Source organism: Pollicipes pollicipes, unplaced genomic scaffold (assembly GCF_011947565.3).
Source record: "Pollicipes pollicipes isolate AB1234 unplaced genomic scaffold, Ppol_2.1 Scaffold_7261;HRSCAF=8764_pilon_pilon_pilon, whole genome shotgun sequence".
In the NCBI taxonomy this organism is placed as follows: domain Eukaryota; kingdom Metazoa; phylum Arthropoda; class Thecostraca; order Pollicipedomorpha; family Pollicipedidae; genus Pollicipes; species Pollicipes pollicipes.
The window spans coordinates 7,915,565-7,936,176 of NW_023597054.1; the positions used below are offsets into that span (position 1 = coordinate 7,915,565).

At 56.8% G+C, this 20,612-nt stretch overlaps 1 protein-coding gene across 1 annotated transcript; it reads left to right on the top strand.

The window, feature by feature from the left end:
- The first annotated feature begins 4,456 nt into the window (after positions 1-4,456).
- Positions 4,457-20,311, top strand: LOC119112823 (tyrosine-protein kinase BAZ1B). The gene is made up of 15 exons (XM_037237109.1): positions 4,457-4,461; positions 5,462-5,656; positions 7,505-7,673; positions 8,186-8,881; positions 8,982-9,275; positions 9,691-9,725; positions 9,768-9,998; positions 10,507-10,555; positions 10,964-11,182; positions 11,282-11,376; positions 11,730-11,799; positions 11,938-12,078; positions 12,683-12,846; positions 19,585-19,849; positions 19,907-20,311. The coding sequence occupies exons 1-15, from the start codon at positions 4,457-4,459 to the stop codon at positions 20,309-20,311; spliced, it is 3,033 nt and encodes a 1,010-aa protein (XP_037093004.1).
- Positions 20,312-20,612: the final 301 nt, after the last annotated feature.

Consider the following 20,612-nt stretch of genomic DNA (forward strand, 5'->3'; position numbering starts at 1 on the left):
CGCGAGCGATCCAACCCTGTACCTCTGGTGACCCAGACGCGCAATGGTCAACGCAGACACATTAAGCACTGCACTTTAGGTACCCTGTATCACACCTGGTGTGCAGATGCAGTTTGTAAGTCAGATCATAACTAAGCTCTTCTGAACAGGCACATATTTATCCGGATGTAATTTAGACAAATTTAGGCACTCTCCTGACCTTAGTAACGTTGTGTGCGGGTGAGGGCTGGCATGCTGAACAATCACACTGCATATCCGTGTATTTTTGACGATGTTTTAGCTCCCTCGCTGTAGCACCAAGTTGTTGTGCCATCTAGGCTTGATTTAGTTGTGACTGCATTCTAACGTGAAACTAGGGGCTTTGAAACAAAGTCATAAAATTGTGAGCAGTTGCAAATTATAGTTGAAATACCAACAAAGTGTGTGGTTCGTTTCACATAGCGTTCATAATTTAAAATAAAACTCTTCCTTCGATAGCTCGATAAACTCGATAAAACGTTTAATGCTCAATCGCCTCCAACTGGATAGGAAACTACAACCCTGTCCGGTAGTTTGATTGCACAGAGCAAAGCGATATAGTACTTCAATGCTGCTTTTGCCACTAATGTAGGTATCATCAGGCTACCTCATTGCAGTACTTCAGGCTACTCCATTGCACCAATCGAATGAACCTTTCGCCCACCTGTTGGCTGGCGCACGTTCTACGCACCGTTCCATCATCAGCTGCACGCCACCCGACAGCAGCCTTTTCACTCTGTCTGCACGCCTCGTCTCCCGCAGCTGGTTAACTGTGCACAAGCCAGACGTCGATCGCGCGTCGCACGAGTACATTTATGTTCTTTGAATCACAATGCTTAGCTGTGACCCGTTGCCTTCCGTGGATTCACTACTCGTGTGCTCCGTGGAGCCCGCTCTTCATCGGCTAATGGAATTCCATCCAACACTTTGAATACCTGGTGACTTCCATACCAAAGCCTGTTCATTACTTGGCCGAGAGGCGAAGTAAGTGATGTAGATCGCGGGTGTTGCATGTGTGTACATAGCAACGCCTAACAGCGGTGGACGCGTGTGAACGGTCTTGCATGTTGGGCAAATGGGCCGAGCCTCACTGCGTGTGGATTGTCTGATGGCCGACAACGGTGATTATGACTTGATAGCTTACCAATAACTGCGCAACCGAACGACATCGAAATGCGCCATGGCTATGGTTCCGTGGACGGAATCAGCTGATTCCAATTTTCCCCGCATTTGGACTTCCGGCATTATTCATAGCCACGGATGACGCACTTGCCTGAGACGCCACAGGCTGTTAACTGAATGGGCGGAGCCTGGCTTTGATAAATTGGATTCTGGTTTTCCTCCGCTCCTCCCTTCCATTACCTCCGCTGCACCCTTTCCTTCAATGTCATAAGTACAAACACATTAGGATGACAGGTGATAGAGAAGATTCTACGGACCCTGCGTATTCAGTATATGCGTTGAGTACAGGCATTCATTATGCTGATTATTTAAACTGTGCAGGATCCAGCCCTTCTGGGCTCTTCGACCCTGCTACCTACCTCGGATCGCAGACTTCCACAGCAAGCGACCCTTCTTTTGGCCCTTTTCAGTGTAGTTGTAGGTATGACACCCCGCTCTGACACGGGCAGGGGGCCTATACCGAGCGATATACAAATTGATCGATGTACCCGCCTCACGCCGATCCGATCGCCGGCCGGTCCGGTTCTCCGGCTCAGGGGTACGACCGTTGTCCCGTTCTTCAGTGAGGTTGCTGGTTAGAGGTCGTGAAAGGAGAATCCCAAGAATAGGTAAATGATACGTGCCTGGGTGTTTTATCTAGGCTGAGGTTCCTGTTACATTTCCCGCTTTGGCCCGCTTGCTTGCCTGTTGGCATGTTCACTGTTCAAGCGAACTGAAGCTGTTAAAAAGCCGTCAAGCTTTTTGACAGCTTAAAAAGTTTGAGCAGCTTTAAGGCTTTAAAGCTACCTTCGTTTTCCGGTGAGGGCTAAAGCAAACAGTGCTATTATGGTAGCTGTAGAAAGTTCACAAGTCATTATTATGAACTCAAGTATTCTTCCCGGCGATGTTATTTTCAAGTGATTTGCGTTAGTTTGTTGTCATGAATCGCTTGGTGAAATGTGTACCGCACGAAATGGTCATAACATATATTTTGCTTTCATCGATCCTTTTATGCTAGTTGCGTATCGTAGATAGTAGTCCTCAACTTTCAGACAAAAAGAAGAAAAAAATCCGTGCTGTGGTGGCATTTCAGTGATTATAATGGGGCCATCAGGATTAACATCCTAGAGCAAGCCGGCTCCTCTGCAGCTATGAGTGGGTGTTTTTTCGTGCAGTAACCACCTTCACATTAACTGGTATGTGCATGTATGTGTGCGTGCGCATTCACTGGTCGGTGTAAGGGAGTGTATCGGGGATTAGCCGACGCCCACCTGCCCAGTCGTGCTCTCGAGCCGGTGCATGGCGCGACGGCCGCTTTCTCCCCGCTGCAGCCGGCGTGAGGGACCGCGACGCTGCCGAACCAGCACAGCCGATCTGTCGTGCGGTAATCCCGGAGTGGACATGACGAGTGCGTGTGCGTATGTTTCAGTGAGTACCGGAGCCGCTGTGAGCTGTACGAGCAGGAGGTGTGGGTGTGCCAGTGCACCGGCCGCTCGGGACTCACCCACAAACAGGCGTGGGACAGCGAGCATCAGATCCGCGGCATGCTGGACAAACAGTTCCCCGAATTTCTGCACAGACCGATCCTTTCGGTGGTGCACCACAGTGAGTGCCGCTGACGCCATTCTGTTGTCTTTTTCATTCATTTATTTTGCTACGCAATCTGCGTCGATCCCGACGGACACTCTTTTAGACATATGAGGTGCCCGTTATGAATGTCGCAGTCGCTTGGCCATGGTAAACTTTCAGTGTGAAGTCCAGGCAGACTTGATGTTACGTTCCATGCCGTCGATTTGGGTTAGATTAAAGGCGCACGTTTAACGTAGCTACGCTGGTACCGGCGCCAGTGTAGATGCATTGGAACCGAGTAGAACTCTAAAGGTGTGGCTGGCACCGACGCTGGTACCTCCTTTTAACTGATTCAGTGCAGGGTGCCGTGGCTTTCCATCGGAAGGCACCGGTCAGGCATCGCCATAACGAATCCGTGCACATTCCTTCTGCAGACGACACCACGGAATCAACAACTGGTTACCGCTGTCGGCGGACCGAAATCTAGCCTGCACTTTATGTTTAGGTGCCTTGTGTCTGCCCAATTTTCTGCTAATGTGGTCAGTTCCATAAGTATCTGTTTATGCTTTCTTCGCTTTCAGGTACGAAACCGCTGGATGCTTTGATAGATGAGGCTTTCAACCTTGCGCACAGTCGTTTTCATGTTGGAGAGCCTGTCACCTGTCTTAAACATGAAAAGTGAGTATCTTACTTCCTTACCGTGTCTTTTCTTGAGTATTTTATTCCTTGTTCGGTGTGATAAGGTCGAGGTCGTAGTCAAAGAACACTGGGTTCGAGCTACTGAGATAACGAACTGTTTGACGCAGAATGTTGCAGCATTAAAACAAAACAAAAAATACCGGGAGATATTGGATGGCATGGAAAGTTGTGCAGCAGAGTTACGTGCCGCGAAACAGATCTATCTGCGTTCTCGCTTGGCAAGAACGCCTAATGAAGGAAGAATCCTTGTGGCTTGGCTTAATACGTGCTCGGGCGGGGGTCAAATTGAACCCCTCCCCGAAGGTTTTCCCAGAATGGTCTCCGAACGGCGCGGCGTAGCCGCACCAAATTTTGCATAGCTGTAGACAATTGAATAGGGGATCGTTTGATATAATTTAGATGTACCTTATGAGGTCGTTGACTTATGGCAGATCAAAGTCAGGCCATGCATTCAGCGAAGTCGATTTCAAGGGAATCGTTTAATCTGATGCAGCAACAGATTGCTAGACGAAGCTATGCATCTCTGAGGTACTTCCTTAGGCAACGCAACAGTTGAGTGAACAAATTACATTGACTTAAGGTCAGATGTGAAGACTAGACCAAGGTCAAAACCAACCTGTTTCATTACTCTAGGGGTTGCTGTATGGGTAGTTTCTGGTGCTCATTTCGAATTTATTGATAACAGGAACCGCATGATGCACCTTCCATGACCTTTTCGAGGTCATAATAAGTCGCTGACCTAAAAGGACCCAGGTTAAAATTTTGTCTGAGGAATATGCTGCCTAGCGTAATCTTTGTCGCTTATTGAAATGCAAAACTCAAGGCAGTCTTGTATGATTTTGGTCACCGTGATCTTTAAAAGGGTAAACAATGTCACTGACCTTAAATGAACATGCCACCTTTTCCTTAGAACAGTTATCTAGATTCTGGGGGCCCTTTGGAAACTAACCTGGAATTAGACCTTTTTACCTTATTTTACCCGAAGGTCGTGATCCAGCAACCTCAAACTATGACGTAAGCGAGTTCACGCACAGGTCAATGCATCCTGTGAATTTAGTGTCCAGCTCTCTTAGTTCCTGAGATCTCAAGGGGGTCAAATTACCCCCCCCCCCCTCCTCACCCCACCCAAAACGAAGGGTATCCTACCGGCCACGCAGGCGCGTGTTAATCTTGAGCTTGAGGTTTAGGCAACAAGCCCCGCTAAGCATGCAGCGGCTCGTATTTTGATTTTAGAGGCCCCTGTTGCAATTTTTTAGAAGATGGTTGCTGCTTCGCTGTTTCCTGACGCTTAACGAGAATGACGGATAAGTTATATTGTCAGTGTATCGAGCTATTCATTTCAGTTGACCGTGAGACTGTTGTGGACGTAAAGAAGGTTAGATGACCTTTAGATGAGGTTACTAGCATTGCTACGAAACCGCACAAGGCTGGTAATTTGTTTCGGACAAAAAAGCGATGTGCCTGCGTCATGTCACCTCTACTCGTCAGTTGTTACAGAAGCTGACGGGTGGGCTTTGCGCGCGCTTCCCTTTCAAGATAACCTCATGAAATTCGTGCTGTGATTCGCTTGTTTTCGGATGTCATCTCAACACGTTGTAGAAAGCTGTATGTCTTAAGTAAGCCATTGTGGTGGCAAATGTGAAATCTGCATCTCACCTAGTGACGTTTCGCAGAGATGTTCTTACTCACTGCTGACCACGCCACACACTCCGATATTTCATGACCTGATAATGTGGCACGAGGCTGATGAGACGAACTTACTTCACATAAAGCATCTGGAATAAAAACGCATCACTGTGCCCATAGACCGCAAGTTTCCTTCATTTTGCACGCGATTTTAATATCAATGTTCAAAACACTGCATGGAGTTGAACCGCGGCACTCATTCGCCAATAAACTGACAATTATTCGCCTGTCCCACCCGTCAAATCTATCAATGGGATTTACTGTCAGGTGCAATAGGCCTGTGTTGTGGTGGCGTTCCGTGGTGTATGGTCGCTGCGCCGACCGGCAGGGCGCTGGGCCTGGTGACGGAGGTGGCCGAGCAGGAGACGGCCAGCAGCTCGCCGTCCAGCGACAAGGAGAACAAGGGCGGTCAGGCGTCACCGGCGCCCAACGGCCGCTTCCCCAGCCTGCTGCCACTGCGCTACACCGTGCGGCTGGAGCAGTCGCGGCGCGTGGTGACCGGCTTGGCGCCGGCCGACCTCAGGTCAGGCGTCACTCTGTGTGCCGACCGACCCCAGGTCAGACGTGACTGGCGCCGGGCGACCTCAGGTCAGACGTCACTCTGGGTGCCGGCTGGCCTCAGGTCACACGTGACTGGCGCCGGCCGACCTAAGGTCAGGCGTGACTGGCACCGGCCGACCTCAGGTCGGACGTGACTGGCGCCGGCCGACCTGAAGTCAGACGTGGCTGGTGCCGGCCGACCTAAGGTCGGACGTGACTGGCACCGGCCGACCTCAGGTCAGACGTGACTGGCACCGGCCGACCTCAAGTCAGACGTGACTGGCACCGGCCGACCTCAAGTCAGAGGTGACTGGCACCGGCCGACCTCAGGTCAGAGGTGACTGGCGCCGGCCGACCTCAAGTCAGAGGTGACTGGCGCCGGCCGACCTCAGGTCAGGCGTGACTGGCACCGGCCGGCCTCAGGTCAGGCGTGACTGGCACCGGCCGACCTCATGTCGGACGTGGCTGGCACCGGCCGACCTCAGGTCAGACGTGACTGGCACCGGCCGACCTCAAGTCAGACGTGACTGGCACCGGCCGACCTCAAGTCAGAGGTGACTGGCACCGGCCGACCTCAGGTCAGAGGTGACTGGCGCCGGCCGACCTCAGGTCGGACGTGGCTGGCGCTGGCCGACCTAAGGTCGGACGTGACTGGCACCGGCCGACCTCAGGTCAGGCGTGACTGGCGCTGGCCGACCTAAGGTCGGACGTGACTGGCACCGGCCGACCTCAGGTCAGAGGTGACTGGCACCGGCCGACCTCAGGTCGGACGTGGCTGGCACCGGCCGACCTCAGGTCGGACGTGACTGGCACCGGCCGACCTCAGGTCAGAGGTGACTGGCACCGGCCGACCTCAGGTCAGACGTGACTGGCACCGGCCGACCTCAGGTCAGACGTGACTGGCACCGGCCGACCTCAGGTCAGACGTGACTGGCACCGGCCGACCTCAGGTCAGAGGTGACTGGCGCCGGCCGACCTCAGGTCGGACGTGACTGGCACCGGCCGACCTCAGGTCGGACGTGACTGGCACCGGCCGACCTCAGGTCAGAGGTGACTGGCACCGGCCGACCTCAGGTCAGAGGTGACTGGCGCCGGCCGACCTCAGGTCAGACATGACTGACGCCCGCCGGCCTGAGGATGGCACATTAGAGCACAGATCACAGCGCACAGAGAGCGGTCCCTTACCATGTGTGCAGGTACGCAGTGGCAATGCGGAAGCTAGTCAGCGTGGGTCGGGTTCGGCCCAGCAGAAGGGGCAGCACTGTGGCAGATTTGTTCAGTGTGAGCATCGGCGATAGTTCGTCGGCGGTGGATCAGTGCCAGCATCCGCGATAGCTTGTCGGCGGTGGATCAGTGTGAGTATCGGCGATAGTTTGTCTGCGGTGGATCAGTGTGAGCGTCGGCGATAGTTTGTCGGCCGTGGATCAGTGTGAGCGTCGGCGATAGTTTGTCGGCCGTGGATCAGTGTGAGCGTCGGCGATAGTTTGTCGGCCGTGGATCAGTGTGAGCGTCGGCGATAGTTTGTCGGCCGTGGATCAGTGTGAGCGTCGGCGTAGTTTGTCGGCCGTGGATCAGTGTGAGCGTCGGCGATAGTTTGTCGGCCGTGGATCAGTGTGAGCGTCGGCGATAGTTTGTCGGCCGTGGATCAGTGTGAGCGTCGGCGATAGTTTGTCGGCCGTGGGTCGGTGTGATCGGATCGTCGGACATCGGCTTCCCACCATCGGCGTGACAGCGTGTCCGGGCAACGCCGTGCGCGGTGGACGCTTGCTGTCGTGCTGCCTAGACGCGTGTCCCGCTAACCGGACCTGACGTGACCTGGCCTTGCCGGCAGCCGGGCGGACCGCCTGCCCACACGGGACACGCTGCGCCTCTTCATCCGCTCCAGCGCGCTGCGCCAGGGCAGCAGCCCCACGGCGCCCTGGGTCGTCTCGGCGCCGCTCTTCATCAAGCACGGCCTCAAGAACAAGATCGCCGCCATCTTTCTGCCGTCCATCGAGCGGGTAACGGCTGGCGGCGCCCCGACGCTGTTCAGAGGGAACTCTTGGGCAAATTGCTGCGCCACGGTCGTACGGGTGGTTGTACGGGTATACAGCGCGGGCCCCCAAACTAGAGCTCTTGTTGGCGTCATTATCGCATCTAAAGACCGGTGTAAATCAAGTTCCTGGGAGGACATCTGCACGTGTTCGCTGGCGATTTATTCTGGGCTTCGAGTATTTGCAGACACTGATCAAGTTGAAAGAACAATTTACATTTGTATTTTTGTGTCCATAGCATGCAATTATTACAAAACTTGTATCGGTTCGGTCTGAGGCGTCCAGTTTAATCTAAATTACGCGTACGTTGTTACACTGTACTGTTTGTATAACTACCCTGTTGGATATGGTGTGGTTGTGACAAATATTAGCATGCTGTGCAATTTGAAATTTGTTGTTCATTTAAAACGTGTAATGTTGTTTGCTGTATGATTTTTGTGATTGAAATCTGTGATTCATTTATCTTTGTGTTGCTGCAGAAGAACAGCTCCAACACTCCCCTGTCTCCCAAGAAGAGGAAGTTGGAGGGCCTCAAAGAGAAGCCCACCAAGAAGGCCAGGTCCGACAAACCTGCACGCAGCCCCATGAAGGGGCCATCGCCGGGCAAACCAAACGCCGCGGTTCTCACCCCTAAGAAGCCCGGTCCTCCAGACTCGGACAGCGACTGCGAGGTACTGGCCAACATCGCCTCCTCTTCCAAAACCAAGAATGTGCTGAAGGTGACGCTGTCGCCGAAGAAGAACGAGTGCCACTCGAAGCTGTCTGTCATGTTGTCCCCGACCAAGATATCGGCGGCCGCCGCCGACGGCGACAGCGACGATTCAGACGATGTGAAGCTCAGCGTCCTGGCAAAGTCACCAAAGAAGCTGTCCTTTTGCGGCGGTGGGCAACCAGGCAAGAAGGCACTTTTTGGTAAGAAGACGGCCTCTTCTAAGCACTCCGCAAAAGGTGATTCGAAGCAGAATGAGAAACAAAAGAGGGGTAGAAAACCCAAAGACAAAGGGAAAGACCCGAAGCGGATGGGGAAGCCGGGTACGTCAAAATCCCAAAAGAAGGCGATGAAGCAGGTCTCGCTGCTGGAGATGGGAAAAAAGAAGCGAGGCCGTCCGAGGAAGACCGAGGAGAAGGACATGAAACAAATGTCGTTGTTTGACCTCAGCAAGAGGAAGCCGCCCGCGCGGCAAAAGACGGGCGACAGCTCTGAAGAAGGCGGGCGACGCTCCGAAGAAGGCGGGCGCCGCATCGCAAAGGACTCCGGTGAAATGCTCGCCGCAGAAGCCACTCAGCCTGCCGCCCTGTGTGCGCAAGCTGACGCGCGAGCTGGAGGCGGGCAAGCGCATCAACATCCACAACGCCTACCTGAACATGTGCGTGAAGGTGCTACGTCGCGAGCAGTACGCGCTCATCAAGCACGAACCGACGCGCGAGCTGATCGAGCGCCGGCGCACCAAGGTCGACGAGCAGCGGCTGCTGTCGCGCATGACGGCCGAGCAGAAAGACGAGTACATGAAGCGCAAGAAGCTGGAGCTGGACGAGGAGCGGCGCGCCCGGCTCAATGAGAAGCGCATGGTTAGTGAGGCTGGGCCGGCGTCGGCTGCTGCCGCCTGCCGTGTGCGGCGGCGGCCTCAGTGCCGCGCCGCGCATGCTTCAGGCCATGGTGGCTTTTGGGTGCGAAAAATAGCCAGGGCATCTCACTGGATGCTGGACGTACTGCTGTTAAAGCGTGCTCACATAATGTTGCATCTTGCCTGCACGTAATGGGTTTACGTCTATACCTTTTGTCCATGGATACAAGCCCCAGGGAATCGGTAGGCCAAACCCGTGTTCATGGTCACGCACATCACCGCGGAGTTAATTCTGAATTGTCACAGAGGGCAATTAGACCGGCTTGAAGTGGCCGGGGCCCCTTCACGGTGCTCCGCCGATGGGCGCTCCCACCTGCCGCGTACCGGCCGCCCGCGCTGACGACCTCCGTGCGCCGCAGCGGTTCGAGGACCAGACTCTGCAGCTGCAGCCGCTGCCGGAGCCGACGCCGGTGCGTACGCCGGACGGCCTGCCCAGCCGGCTGTTCGGCGACGTCGCCATGGTTACAGAGTTCGTGCGGGCGTACGGCGGCCTTCTGATGCCGCAGGGCGTGCAGCCCCTGTCGAGCGAGCACCTGATGCTGGCGCTGGCCGGCCGCCAGGCGCACCACAGGCTCTTGCTCGACGTCATCACCATGATGCTCAAGGTGCTGGTCAACGACGAGATCGCCGAGGTGAGTGGTCGGCCGCGCGACGGCCGGACGCGGATGTGAGAGTGGACAGGATTGACGCCCGGCACGGGCTGTGATGACGACAGGCGTCTTTGTGCCTTTGCGTCTTTGTGCCTGGAGGGGGGGGGGGGGGGGGGGAAGCTGCTGCGCTGCGCCTTGTGCGCTTTGCCGCCCTTCCTCAGCACGATGGCAGAACTGTGTTACATGAATCTGAATACGTATGGTAAGTTATGGACGAAAAAGCTAACCGTGATTCTGACGGTCGGAATTTCAGTACCATTCGACTACAGAGGTATATATTGTTGTGTTTGTCCTTGCATCATGCTGATTCCTGGTCATTTCGGCGCTGCTGTTCTGGCCTGGAGCCGCTGGCGCTCAGTATCGTAATCGCGCTGGCGGCTGGCTCGGTGCCTGACTGCCGTCCGCCCGTCTCCAGAACTACGCGGAACTGTCGATGCCACTACGCCAGATCCCGGCCACGCCGCAGACGGCCGCCGAGCTGGTGCGGCTGTCGCTGCGCCGCGCCGACGCCGACGACGCCGGCAGCGGCGCCAGCGACGCGCCCGACCACGACAGCACCATTGAGGACGAGCTGGTACGCCCGCGGCGCGCACCGGGGCGGCACGGGCTGTACTGGCCGGCGGTGGAGCGTGCGGCTGCTGCCGGGCGCTCTTCGGCCTGGCGGGCAAGCCAATGCACTGGGTTATTGGCGGGATTGTCTCGAGGTGACATGGAAACGGGTCATGCGCGCTCTGGCAGTGCCACGTCACCGATTTTGTTAGCCCGCACTGCGGCTCGGCTCGTGTTGATGTCATGGGCGCAATGTGCCGGCGGTCTGGCCGCGGCGAGCATTCGTGCTCGTCGGTACCCGCTGCGAGTGTCCGTGCCGCCTGTCGGACAGGCGGACGTGCTGGTGCGAGCGGCCGCAGACTCGGCCGCCCGGCACCCTCAGTACCCGGCACTCCGGCGGACCTGTGTCCTGACGTCCAGCCGCCCGTTCCAGTCGGACGGCGTGCTGGCGCGACTCGAACAGTGCGAGCTGTTCGAGCTGACAACAGACGAGCGCGTGGAGGTGCTGCGCGTGCTCGTGCACCGGCTGCTCGGCACGTACTCTCTGGCCGAGTACCAGGACGAGGCGGACGAGCGGTTCCGCCGAGTATGGACTCGCAAGCTGGCCATCTACCGCGACCGCAAGGCTGAACGGCTGCGCGAGGGCGAGCAGGCGCCGCCGCCGCCGCCGCCGCCACCGCCGCCGCCGCCGCCACCGCCACCGCCACCGCCACCGCCACCGCCACCGCCGCCGCCAGCGGCGCCGGCGGAGGGCGAGGAGCTGACGCCTGGCGCCAAACGCAGCCGGCGCAACGTGGAGGCGGCGCGCCGGGAGCGCGAGCAGCGCGAGAAGGAGGCCCGCGAAAGGTGAGAGGCGGATGGGCGGGCCGTCGCCGGCCAATTGCCTCCAGCACCTGGCAAGGGACGGAGCCTTGTGTGTCTGTGTAGAGTTGGGTTGGGCGTTTGGTGTTCGTTGTGTGACCATGCCGCTGACACGCCCCCAAGCCCAGTAAATAACCGCCGCCTGTCAATAGTCGAGCTACCTTGCCGCTGTCTTCCTCTTCCTCGTCCATCCCTGACGCTGCACCGTTCTCCCTGGCACAGTAAGACGGCCGCCGCCCGTGTGAGGCGGAGGCCGTTGACGTCGGGCGCGGCGGTGGGGACGCCTCGCGGGCGGGCCTCTCCGACATTGTCCCGACCGTGGTGTCCGTGGGCTACAGGCGGCTGCAGGAGCTGGAGCGGCACCAGAAGGAGCAGGATGAGGCGGCGGCGTTCCGCGAGTTCAGCCAGGTGACGGCGGAGCACCAGCGGCTGCAGCGGCACGCGCCGCTCGGCCTGGACCGCCACCACCGCCGCTACTGGCTGCTGCCGTCGCTGCCGGCCGCGCTGTACGTTGAATCGGGCTGGGCTAACCGCGACACGCTGGAGTACCGCGTGTCACCGCCGGCCGGGGCCGCCGCCTCTGATGACGACGATGACGAGCAGCCGCTGAAGGTGGTGCAGCGGCGCGCGGCGTCTGAACGGACCGTCCACGAGCGAGGCCGTGTCGTGCTGGTTAGCCACAAGCAGGTGAGGCGACGGCCCGGTGGCAGACGGGTCAGGCTGTCGGGCGTTCAGACTGTGACACGGTGGGGCGGGCCAGACTGGGGAAGCGGGACAGAATGTTGGACGGGGTTGTTTGCTTAGACTGATGAACAGGCTCGGACTGTGGGCAGGACGGGCCAGACTGTGGAACACTGTTGGAGTAGCAAGACCGGCACAGGGTAAGTATGGTGGTGACTGGTTAGGTGGATAAACTCGCACGATCGTGGGTGACTGAGACTGCCGGCCTAATGAAGCCGACTCAGACTAGGGAACAGTCGCGTGCGAGCCCGAGTGCACGACGGGTCCGGACCTTTTCGACTGCGGCGCTGCATGATGTGTGATCGCCGGCCTGCGCGGGCGGGAAGACAGGTCTGCGTTGCCATTGTTGCAGGCGCTAACCTCCGGCGGAAACCAGACAAATCCGCCGTCGGCAGTACTCTGGTGCGAAGTTTTGCCGGCGCCAACCGTAGTGGGCAGTCTGCGTTACTCGTTTGACGAGACATTGAATGTTGGTCAGTGCGTCACGTGTTCTTGCCCTTGTTGACGTAACGTCCGTGTGTCTGATGTGACACGCCCTCTCCGGCGGCAGGCGACGACGCCGGCGGCGGGCGAGAACCGCTGGTTCTGCTACACGTCGCTGGTGCAGGTGGACCGGTTGGTGGCGGCGCTCGCTGAGAAGGGCGAGCGCGAGTCGGCGCTGCGCGGCGCGCTGGCCGGCATTCGCGCTCATCTCGTCAGCACGCTGCCGGCATGGTGAGGGGGCGGGTCTACAGTGGTCGGCTGACGGGTGGCGTCGTTTTGCCGGGCGGTGCTAGGCTTCATTTACATCCCCCGCAGGGGCACCGGCTTCGGTCAGTGTATGGGACTAGCGCCCCCTCGGGTCCCAGCTCCGGTAACGGGTGGACAGCGCAAGCTGTGCCTCTCAGGGCGTAGCGACGCTGCCGGTACGTGAGCTCCTGCTCCTTGTCCCGCCCGCTCCCTCCACATTACCCGCACTCTCGCATCCGACCCTATCACCACTCCTCATCCTCGTTTTATCGGGGTCGCCGTGCCCCCTCGTCCGCGTCCCCGGGTTGATCGGATCCTTGTGGCTGAGGGGCGCGTCGTGCGGGTCAGTCACCGCGCGTCTCAACACTCCACTTTGGCCAGGATATCCGGGGCGTGGGGGGCCTGTGGGGCCCCACACGGGTCTAGCGGCTTGTCGCTCGCGTCGCGGTTGGGTGCTCCTTGCGGATCTCCGCTTCGGGCGCCTGGCCGCGCGCAGCGGCTTAAGGGTTCAAGAGACGGCGGTGCTGAACCACGGTCAGGACGGGGAGGGGTCTCCCCGGTTGCACCTGGCCGTGTGGGAGGCGGCGTTCGCCCCGTATAACACCGGGGTAGCCCTGACGGCACCACCACCACCTGGGTGAGTGGGCCGTCCCCCAGTTGGGCTCCGAGGTGGGTGGGGAGCCCCGGTGCTGAAATTAACAATTAAACTGCATGTCATCTACAACCCCTCCCCCCCGGGGGGGGGGGGGGGGGACGGACTGCGGTGAATTTAGGGCGCAGCGAGGAGTCGCTTCCACCTGCCCCACGCGTTCTTGTCTTCCGTAGTGATGTGAAGAACCTGGCATTGCTTTCACCGTTTCAGCGCCGAAACGGATGCGACAGGTTGGGAAAAGTCACCCGCTGTGATAAGCTGGGGGATGGCGCGATCGAGGTGGAGTTCGCAAACGGCACCAATGCGACTCGAGCTATGGCAGCCACTGAATTTGTGTGTGCCTCAAGAACCGAGGGTGGAAAACGAGACGTGAGCGTGCCAGTCATGGTCACACCGCACCACGCGAAAAAAAATTCCCAAAAGGCATCATAAACTGCTATGACCTTCGTGAAGTCAGCGAGGAGGAAATCATTGAAGAGTTTGGAATCTTTGGGGTCGCCGCAGCGCGAACGATCACGACCAGGAGGGATGATGACCAAATCCATACAAATAACACTATATTGACATTTAACCGGCCTGATCTACCTTCAGATATCCGCATTCGCCACTCCGGTGTCAAAGTCAGAGTCTTCGTTCCGAATCCGATGCGGTGTTTCCATTGCCAGCGCTTTGGTCACACAAAACCACACTGCCGCAATCGAGCTGTCTGTGGGAAGTGAGCATCTTACAAGCATTCAGGAGACTAGTGTACTTCTGTGCAGCCCTGGTGCGTGAACTGTGGCACGGGGCAGATACCGCACACAACTTTCGATCGAAGTTGTCCAGCCTTCATGAAGGAAAATGAAATTGTGTCACTCAAAACTTCAAAGAACATCTCTTTCCGCGAGGCGTGTGAACAGTATGAGGCATATCACCGCAAAGTATCGTATGCCGAACAATCCAAAACCCCTGTACTACAGTCCACCAGCATCAATCACATGTCAGCGGTCCAATTCACCGCGCTCCTGCGATCCTTCGGTTTGTCTCTGGTGCCGGCGGGACGGGTGACTCCCGCTCAGTCAGATCCTCCGGGTTCTTCAGCTGCGTCCTGCTCGACCAACGCTGTGCCGCCGGCCCCTCAGGTGTCGTCGGGGTCGCTAGCGGGGGAGGAGGAGGGATGGACGTTGGTCAAGCGCGGCCATGATCCGCGGGCTCGGCCGTCCTCGCCGTCTGGCACCCTGCCGCCCTCGTCGCCCCCGGCGACACTGACGAGTGCGTGTGGACGGGCAGTGGAAACGATGGAACGACACGAAGCAGACAGGCGCGCCCGCGACGCCAAGCGGACCCGCTTGGCGGAGTTGAAGAGGGCTAAGGCGGCTAATCGTTCGTCCGGTGGAAGCAAGGAGCCCGTCCCTCGCAGTGGTACACCATCGCCGAGAAGGCCAGTGGGGGCCCCCGCCGACCCCCAGACGTGCGGTAGAGGCCCGCCAATGGGCCCTCCCCCGCCGCCACCCCGGACTGGGCTCGCTGGCGTGAAGCGTGCCCCGGCCGGTCCCCCGTCTCCATCTGACGGAGGAAGCCCCAGGATTCGTCCCAGAGTGGGGCACGTTCCTGCAGAATCGAGCCGTGGCTCTCAGTCTGAAACGTCTGCTCCTGCAACGGGCGCAGCCCAGTTCGTTTAGGACGTGTCCGGTTTTAGTATATGACCTCCAACCGCCTTTTTAATACTCTCCCTTTACAGGCCTTTTTACAGTGGAACTGTAGAGGAATAAGGGCGAATGCCCTGGACCTCCAGGCTGTCGTCGGCAAGCACCGTCCTGCAGCCGTAGCGCTGCAAGAGACCAAGCTGGCTTCTATTCACCATTGCACACTGGAGGGCTACGCCCTGTTTCGCAACGATGTGTTAACTGACGGTATCGCACACGGCGGTGCCCTCTTTGCAGTGCACCACAGCGTGTCAGCCAGGAGGTTTAACCTGCGATCTACGCTACAGGCTGTGGCCGCACGCCTACATTTTAATCACCGTTACATCACGGTGCGTTCGTTATATCTTCCACCTGGCGTCGCTTTTCCATTGGAAGAGATGAGACGCTTAGTGCATGAGTTACCTTCATCATGTCTTCATTTAGGCGACTTCAGCGCTCATCACACTGCGTGGGGCTGTGATAGCACGAACACCCGTGGAAGGATTTGCGAGCATTCTATCCATGACTTGTCACCGTGTATTTTAAACACAGGGACTTATACCCATTTTACACTTCCGTCTGGTCAGACTTCCGCGCTGGACTTGAGTCTTTCTAGTCCCGAGCTGGCGAGAGCCTCGAGGGGTCTGTGTCAGATGATCCAATGGGCAGCGGTCACTTCCCAGTGTGGCCTGGATTCCAGATAAGGGGAACGTTGGGTGTAAGACCACGACGTTGGAATTTAAAAAAGGCTGACTGGAGTGAGTTTGAGGCTCGACTGGAGACATTGTGTCAAACCGGAGGTGAGAGGGCGGCACCCTCAATTGAGGATTGTACTCACCGACTTCTAAATCGCGCTAGCGATTACATCCGCACTTCTGGATTTCCCCTCTATGCTGCTATGCCGTGGTGGACAGAGAAGTGTCGTGACGCAATTTGCGCTCGCAAACGTGCTTTCCAAACATTTGACGCCAGAAGTACCCTGGAGAATTTAGGAGCTTTTAAGAAGGCGAGAGCTTTCGCCCGTCGTACGATAAAAGAAGCCAAACGTGATTCCTGGCGTGTGTAAGCACGCTTAACTGGTTCACGCCAACTTTGCAGGTTTGGGCTCGGAGCAAGCGCATCTCTGGGCGGTCGTCATCCGTGCCACTTCCTGTGCTACATGTTAACGGCCAGGTGGTGACTCATCCGTTAGATGTGGCTAACGAGATCGTCCGAGCACTCTCCCACCGTAGCGAAGGTGCAAACACGAGCCCACAGTTCTTGCAGCAAAGAGCACAATGCGAAAAAATCGTGGTGGACATTTTCACAAGGCAACCACAGGCGTACAGTGAGCCCTTCACTTTGGTGGAGTTGGAGTTGGCAATCGCAAAGCTTCTTAGTGTATCGGAAGGTCCTGATGACATCCGCAGTGAGATGCTCCGACATTGCCACCGTGTGCACGTCCTGTGCTATTGGCGGCCTTCAACAGGGTGTGGTCAAGTGGCGAATTCCCTCCGGCCTGGCGGGAAGCTGGTGCCTTTTCTAGAACCGGGAAAGAGTGGGATGGGCCCTCTTCATTACCGACCCATTTCACTGACGTCATCACTGTCCAAGCTCATAGAAAGGTTGGTAAACGTTTGACTGACTTGGTTTTTGGAGAACAACGATATTTTGAGTAACTCGCAGTGCGGGTTTAGGAAAAACCGTAGTACAGTGGACCACCTTTTAGCTTTGGGCACCACGGTTCGTAACGCTTTTCAAGTGAAAGCACATATGGGGACAGTGTTCTGTGACATTGAAGCCGCCTATGACACCACATGGTACCATGGCATTGTTCAAAAGCTTTTTGAATATGGTATACGTGGCCATATGGGTATTTTTCTCCAAAGGTGTTTAGCCAAACAATATTTTCGTGTTCGGGTCGGCAACGTCCTCTCCGATAGGTACCAACAAATAAATGGCGTGTCCCAGGGCGGCGTGTTAAGTGTAGCGCTGTTCGCAGTTATGATAAATGATATTTGTGATGTGCTCCTCCAATCGGTCGGACGTGCCCTTTTTGTTGACGATTTTACTATCTGGAGCAGTGCAGGGAGGGCACCAGCGATGGAACGACGTCTCCAGCTGGCTGTGGACCGCGTTGAAAGATGGAGTGACATGAACGGGTTTCGTTTTTCAGGCGACAAGACCGTTGCGATGCATTTTTGTCGTCACCAGCGATGTGATGACCTGGGTATCCGTCTATATGGTCGCACTATTCCAAATAAGGTCGTGGCCAGGTACCTTGGGATGCACTTTAACCGCCGCCTTACATGTCATGCACATCTTGAAATGTTACGCGATCGCTGATTACTTAAGTGTGTGGCTCGCACATACGGGGGAGACAGAAGCACGCTTATGCTTTTATATCGTTCACTCGTCCGCTCCAAACTGGATTATGCATGCTTTGTGTATGATGGCGTGTCTGAATCCAGCAAGCGTGTTCTTGGTACCGTCCACCATACTGTCATTCGTATTGTTACTGGGGCGTTCCGCACATCACATTCCGTCAGCCTTTTAACGGGGGCACACGAGCCACCACTTTCGACGAGGGTGAAAGTGGTCGGCATACGTTATGCCTTGAAGCTGCGGCAGTTCCCATTTCATCCGACATATTCTGCAGTATTGTCTCGGTTTGCCGTAAGTTCCTTTCGCCATGGGCCGCAGCAGCATGCTTTAATTTTTGGTTTCCGAATGAGAGCCTTATTGCTCGAGGGCGGAATTCCTCTTCGAGGTGTGAAGCAAGTAAACCACCTGGCTTCTCCTCCTTGGCAAGTGACCAGACCCTTCATTGACACCTCACTTATGGAAATTGGGAAAAAAGACGTCACACCACACCTTATGAGATCCAGGGCACTTGAGCTTTTGGCGTGTTATGAAGCATACACTCTGACGTACACAGACGGATCCAAAACCTCGGATGGCGTGGGTTGTGCTTCCGCCAGCGGCTCCGTCACTCGATCGTTCTCGTTACCGGCCCACTCGTCAGTTTTCACAGCGGAATTAATTGCGATGACCAAGGTGATATGTTTCATAGAAGTGGGTGAAGAACCTTCACACGCCAGTTTTACAGATTCACTGAGCAGTCTCTCTGCACTGAAGTCCTTTTGTCCGTCATGTCCCCTCATACAGGACATTTATCACGCCTGACACAGTTGAATCGGGCTGGAAAGAGAGCTGCCCTGTGCTGGATCCCCAGTCACGTCGGTATCGTGGGCAACGAGTTGGCTGATGCCGCTACTAAGCGAGCACCGGTGGCACCATATACCCGTTTTTGCCTATCCCTGCCAGAGATTTATACCCGGCAGTCAAGACCTTCCTGAAAAGCAAATTGCAGCGTTGTTGGGACCAGATGGGCTGCAATAAGCTCAGGGTGATAAAAACCGAGTGGGGCTTGTGGTCGTCATGCCTTCGTAGTGTGGGGTGGGAAGAAGTGGCTTTATGCAGGTTGCGTATTAGGCATACATATGCCACCCATGGCCATCTGTTGCATGGAGCCGACAGACTCCTATGCCAGCAGTGTGGTGCCGTTCTCACCGTCCACCATGTCACTGTATCATGTCCATGCCTCGTCGAAGAACGACGACGTCACCGGTCCGCAGGCTTCGCCCCTGACGATTAGCGATGTGCTCGGGGACAGCTCCTCCCTTATTGATTCCAAACAACTCTTCGTTCTTAAAAGATATCGATTTTCAAGTCATTTTCACACGATACTAATTAAGTAAAAGCATCGTTATGGGCGCAAAATGACTATTTCAGTCGACGCGCCCGAAAGCACCAATTAATAACAAATTGAAGGTTCCTCACTTGTATCACGTTAAAAAGTTTTTTTCTGATAAGGATCTTTCAAAACGAGTGAGCATGTGATTTTTTGGCGTGGATAAGCAGCCTATCGCAAATATTTTTTGCTGCCACGGTTTGAGACGATTTTGATCGCTAGGTATCGTGCAGGTCTCCATTAAGCAACGTGACGGCTGGGCGAAATATACATTCCACCAAAATTAGTGGTGACTGTCCCAAGACGGCTTCAGCGCGAGTTCAAGTGTCGCCCGTGATCTCGGACTGACACAAAACGCCAAGGAAGGGGTCATGTGTGCAATCTGAGCAGAAGACCATTGTAGTCGACGCGCCCAAAAACACCAATGAACAACAACAAAGCTTCATTTACATCTCTGCCGGTGTGTGTGTGTGGGATCCTCCTCGCCCCCTTGAAGGGTTTGCGAAAACGTGTTCCAACGATTGTTCGTCACGGCCACGTATCGTTCCACGCGCAGATAAGTCCGTCCTCTCGAGTAATATTGTTATCACGTTCATCACCGGTACTTTCGGCTGGATTTGGCCTGGGCCTGGGTTTGGTACAGTAATGTTTCAGTCGTGCGTGTCGTGTTTCAGTGATTCAGTACCTGAGCAGAGTCTGCTGGTTGCGGCGTCCGAACAGGGGACTGCTGTGGCGGCGGCCACTCCTGCCAAACGCGCAACCGAAGGCACGGCCGACAACTCGGTGAAGCTCGAGCCTGATGTGGTCGCTGCCGGAGAAAACAAGGCGAGCGCAGGCGTGGAGACCGACCCGGCCGTCCAGGCGGACGCAGGCGCCTTGACGGCCGGGAATGGGGCCGACACGAGAGCCGAGTCCAAGGCGGACGACGAGACCAAGCCGGCAGCGGCGGCGAAGACGGAGGCCGACGGGGCGGCGCCGGAGCTGTCCTGTCGCCAGTTCCTGCTCGGCACGCTGAAGGAGGACATCCTGAGCATCGAGGAGGAGCTGTCTGAGGGCTGGCTGGGCGCCGTGCCGGGGCCGGCCGACTGGGCCGCGCGCGTTCTCTCGGCCGACTCGCCCGCCCAGCTGGCCGACACGGTGCTCGAGTGTCAGCGTCACATCGACCGACACGCGCTACAGGGCCTGATGGCGCCGGGGCCGACCGGGGGCGGCGCCCCCTCGGCCAGCGAGATACGCTGGCTGCAGGCCGTGCGCCAGTGCCACACCTTCTCGCGGCTGCACGTGCTGGTCGGGCTGCTCGACTCGTCCATCAAGTGGGACCTCTCCACGGCCACTAAGGTCAGCCAGGGCTGCGGCGCATCCAGCCGTCACCGTCTTGGGGAAGGGAACAGGGAACGGTGATGACAGTTCGGCGGACGGAGCTAATGGCCGTACGCCGTCATGCCGTATGCTGGCCAGCGAGCCAACGTGTGCAAACACAATCGCTTCGTCTCCAATGTGTTTCGTTCGTGCTGCGCCCTTGGTTCTTCTGACCGTTTTCTTGACCGTGTGCCCGGCAGAAGTGCAAGGTGTGCCGCAAGCGGGACGCGCGGCCCATGTCGCTGTGCGCGCTCTGCAAGCAGCTGTACCACTGGACGTGCATGCGGCCGGCGCTGCAGGAGATGCCCGCCGCCGACTGGAGCTGTCCGGCCTGCCGACCGCG

What these genes read in the sequence shown, in the direction of transcription:
- LOC119112823 (XM_037237109.1), top strand. An exon ending in GGCTCAATGAGAAGCGCATG is followed by an intron (nt 9,276 to 9,690) that starts GTTAGTGAGGCT and finishes CGTGCGCCGCAG; the next exon opens with CGGTTCGAGGACCAGACTCT. An exon ending in GTCAGCACGCTGCCGGCATG is followed by an intron (nt 12,847 to 19,584) that starts GTGAGGGGGCGG and finishes GTCGTGTTTCAG; the next exon opens with TGATTCAGTACCTGAGCAGA.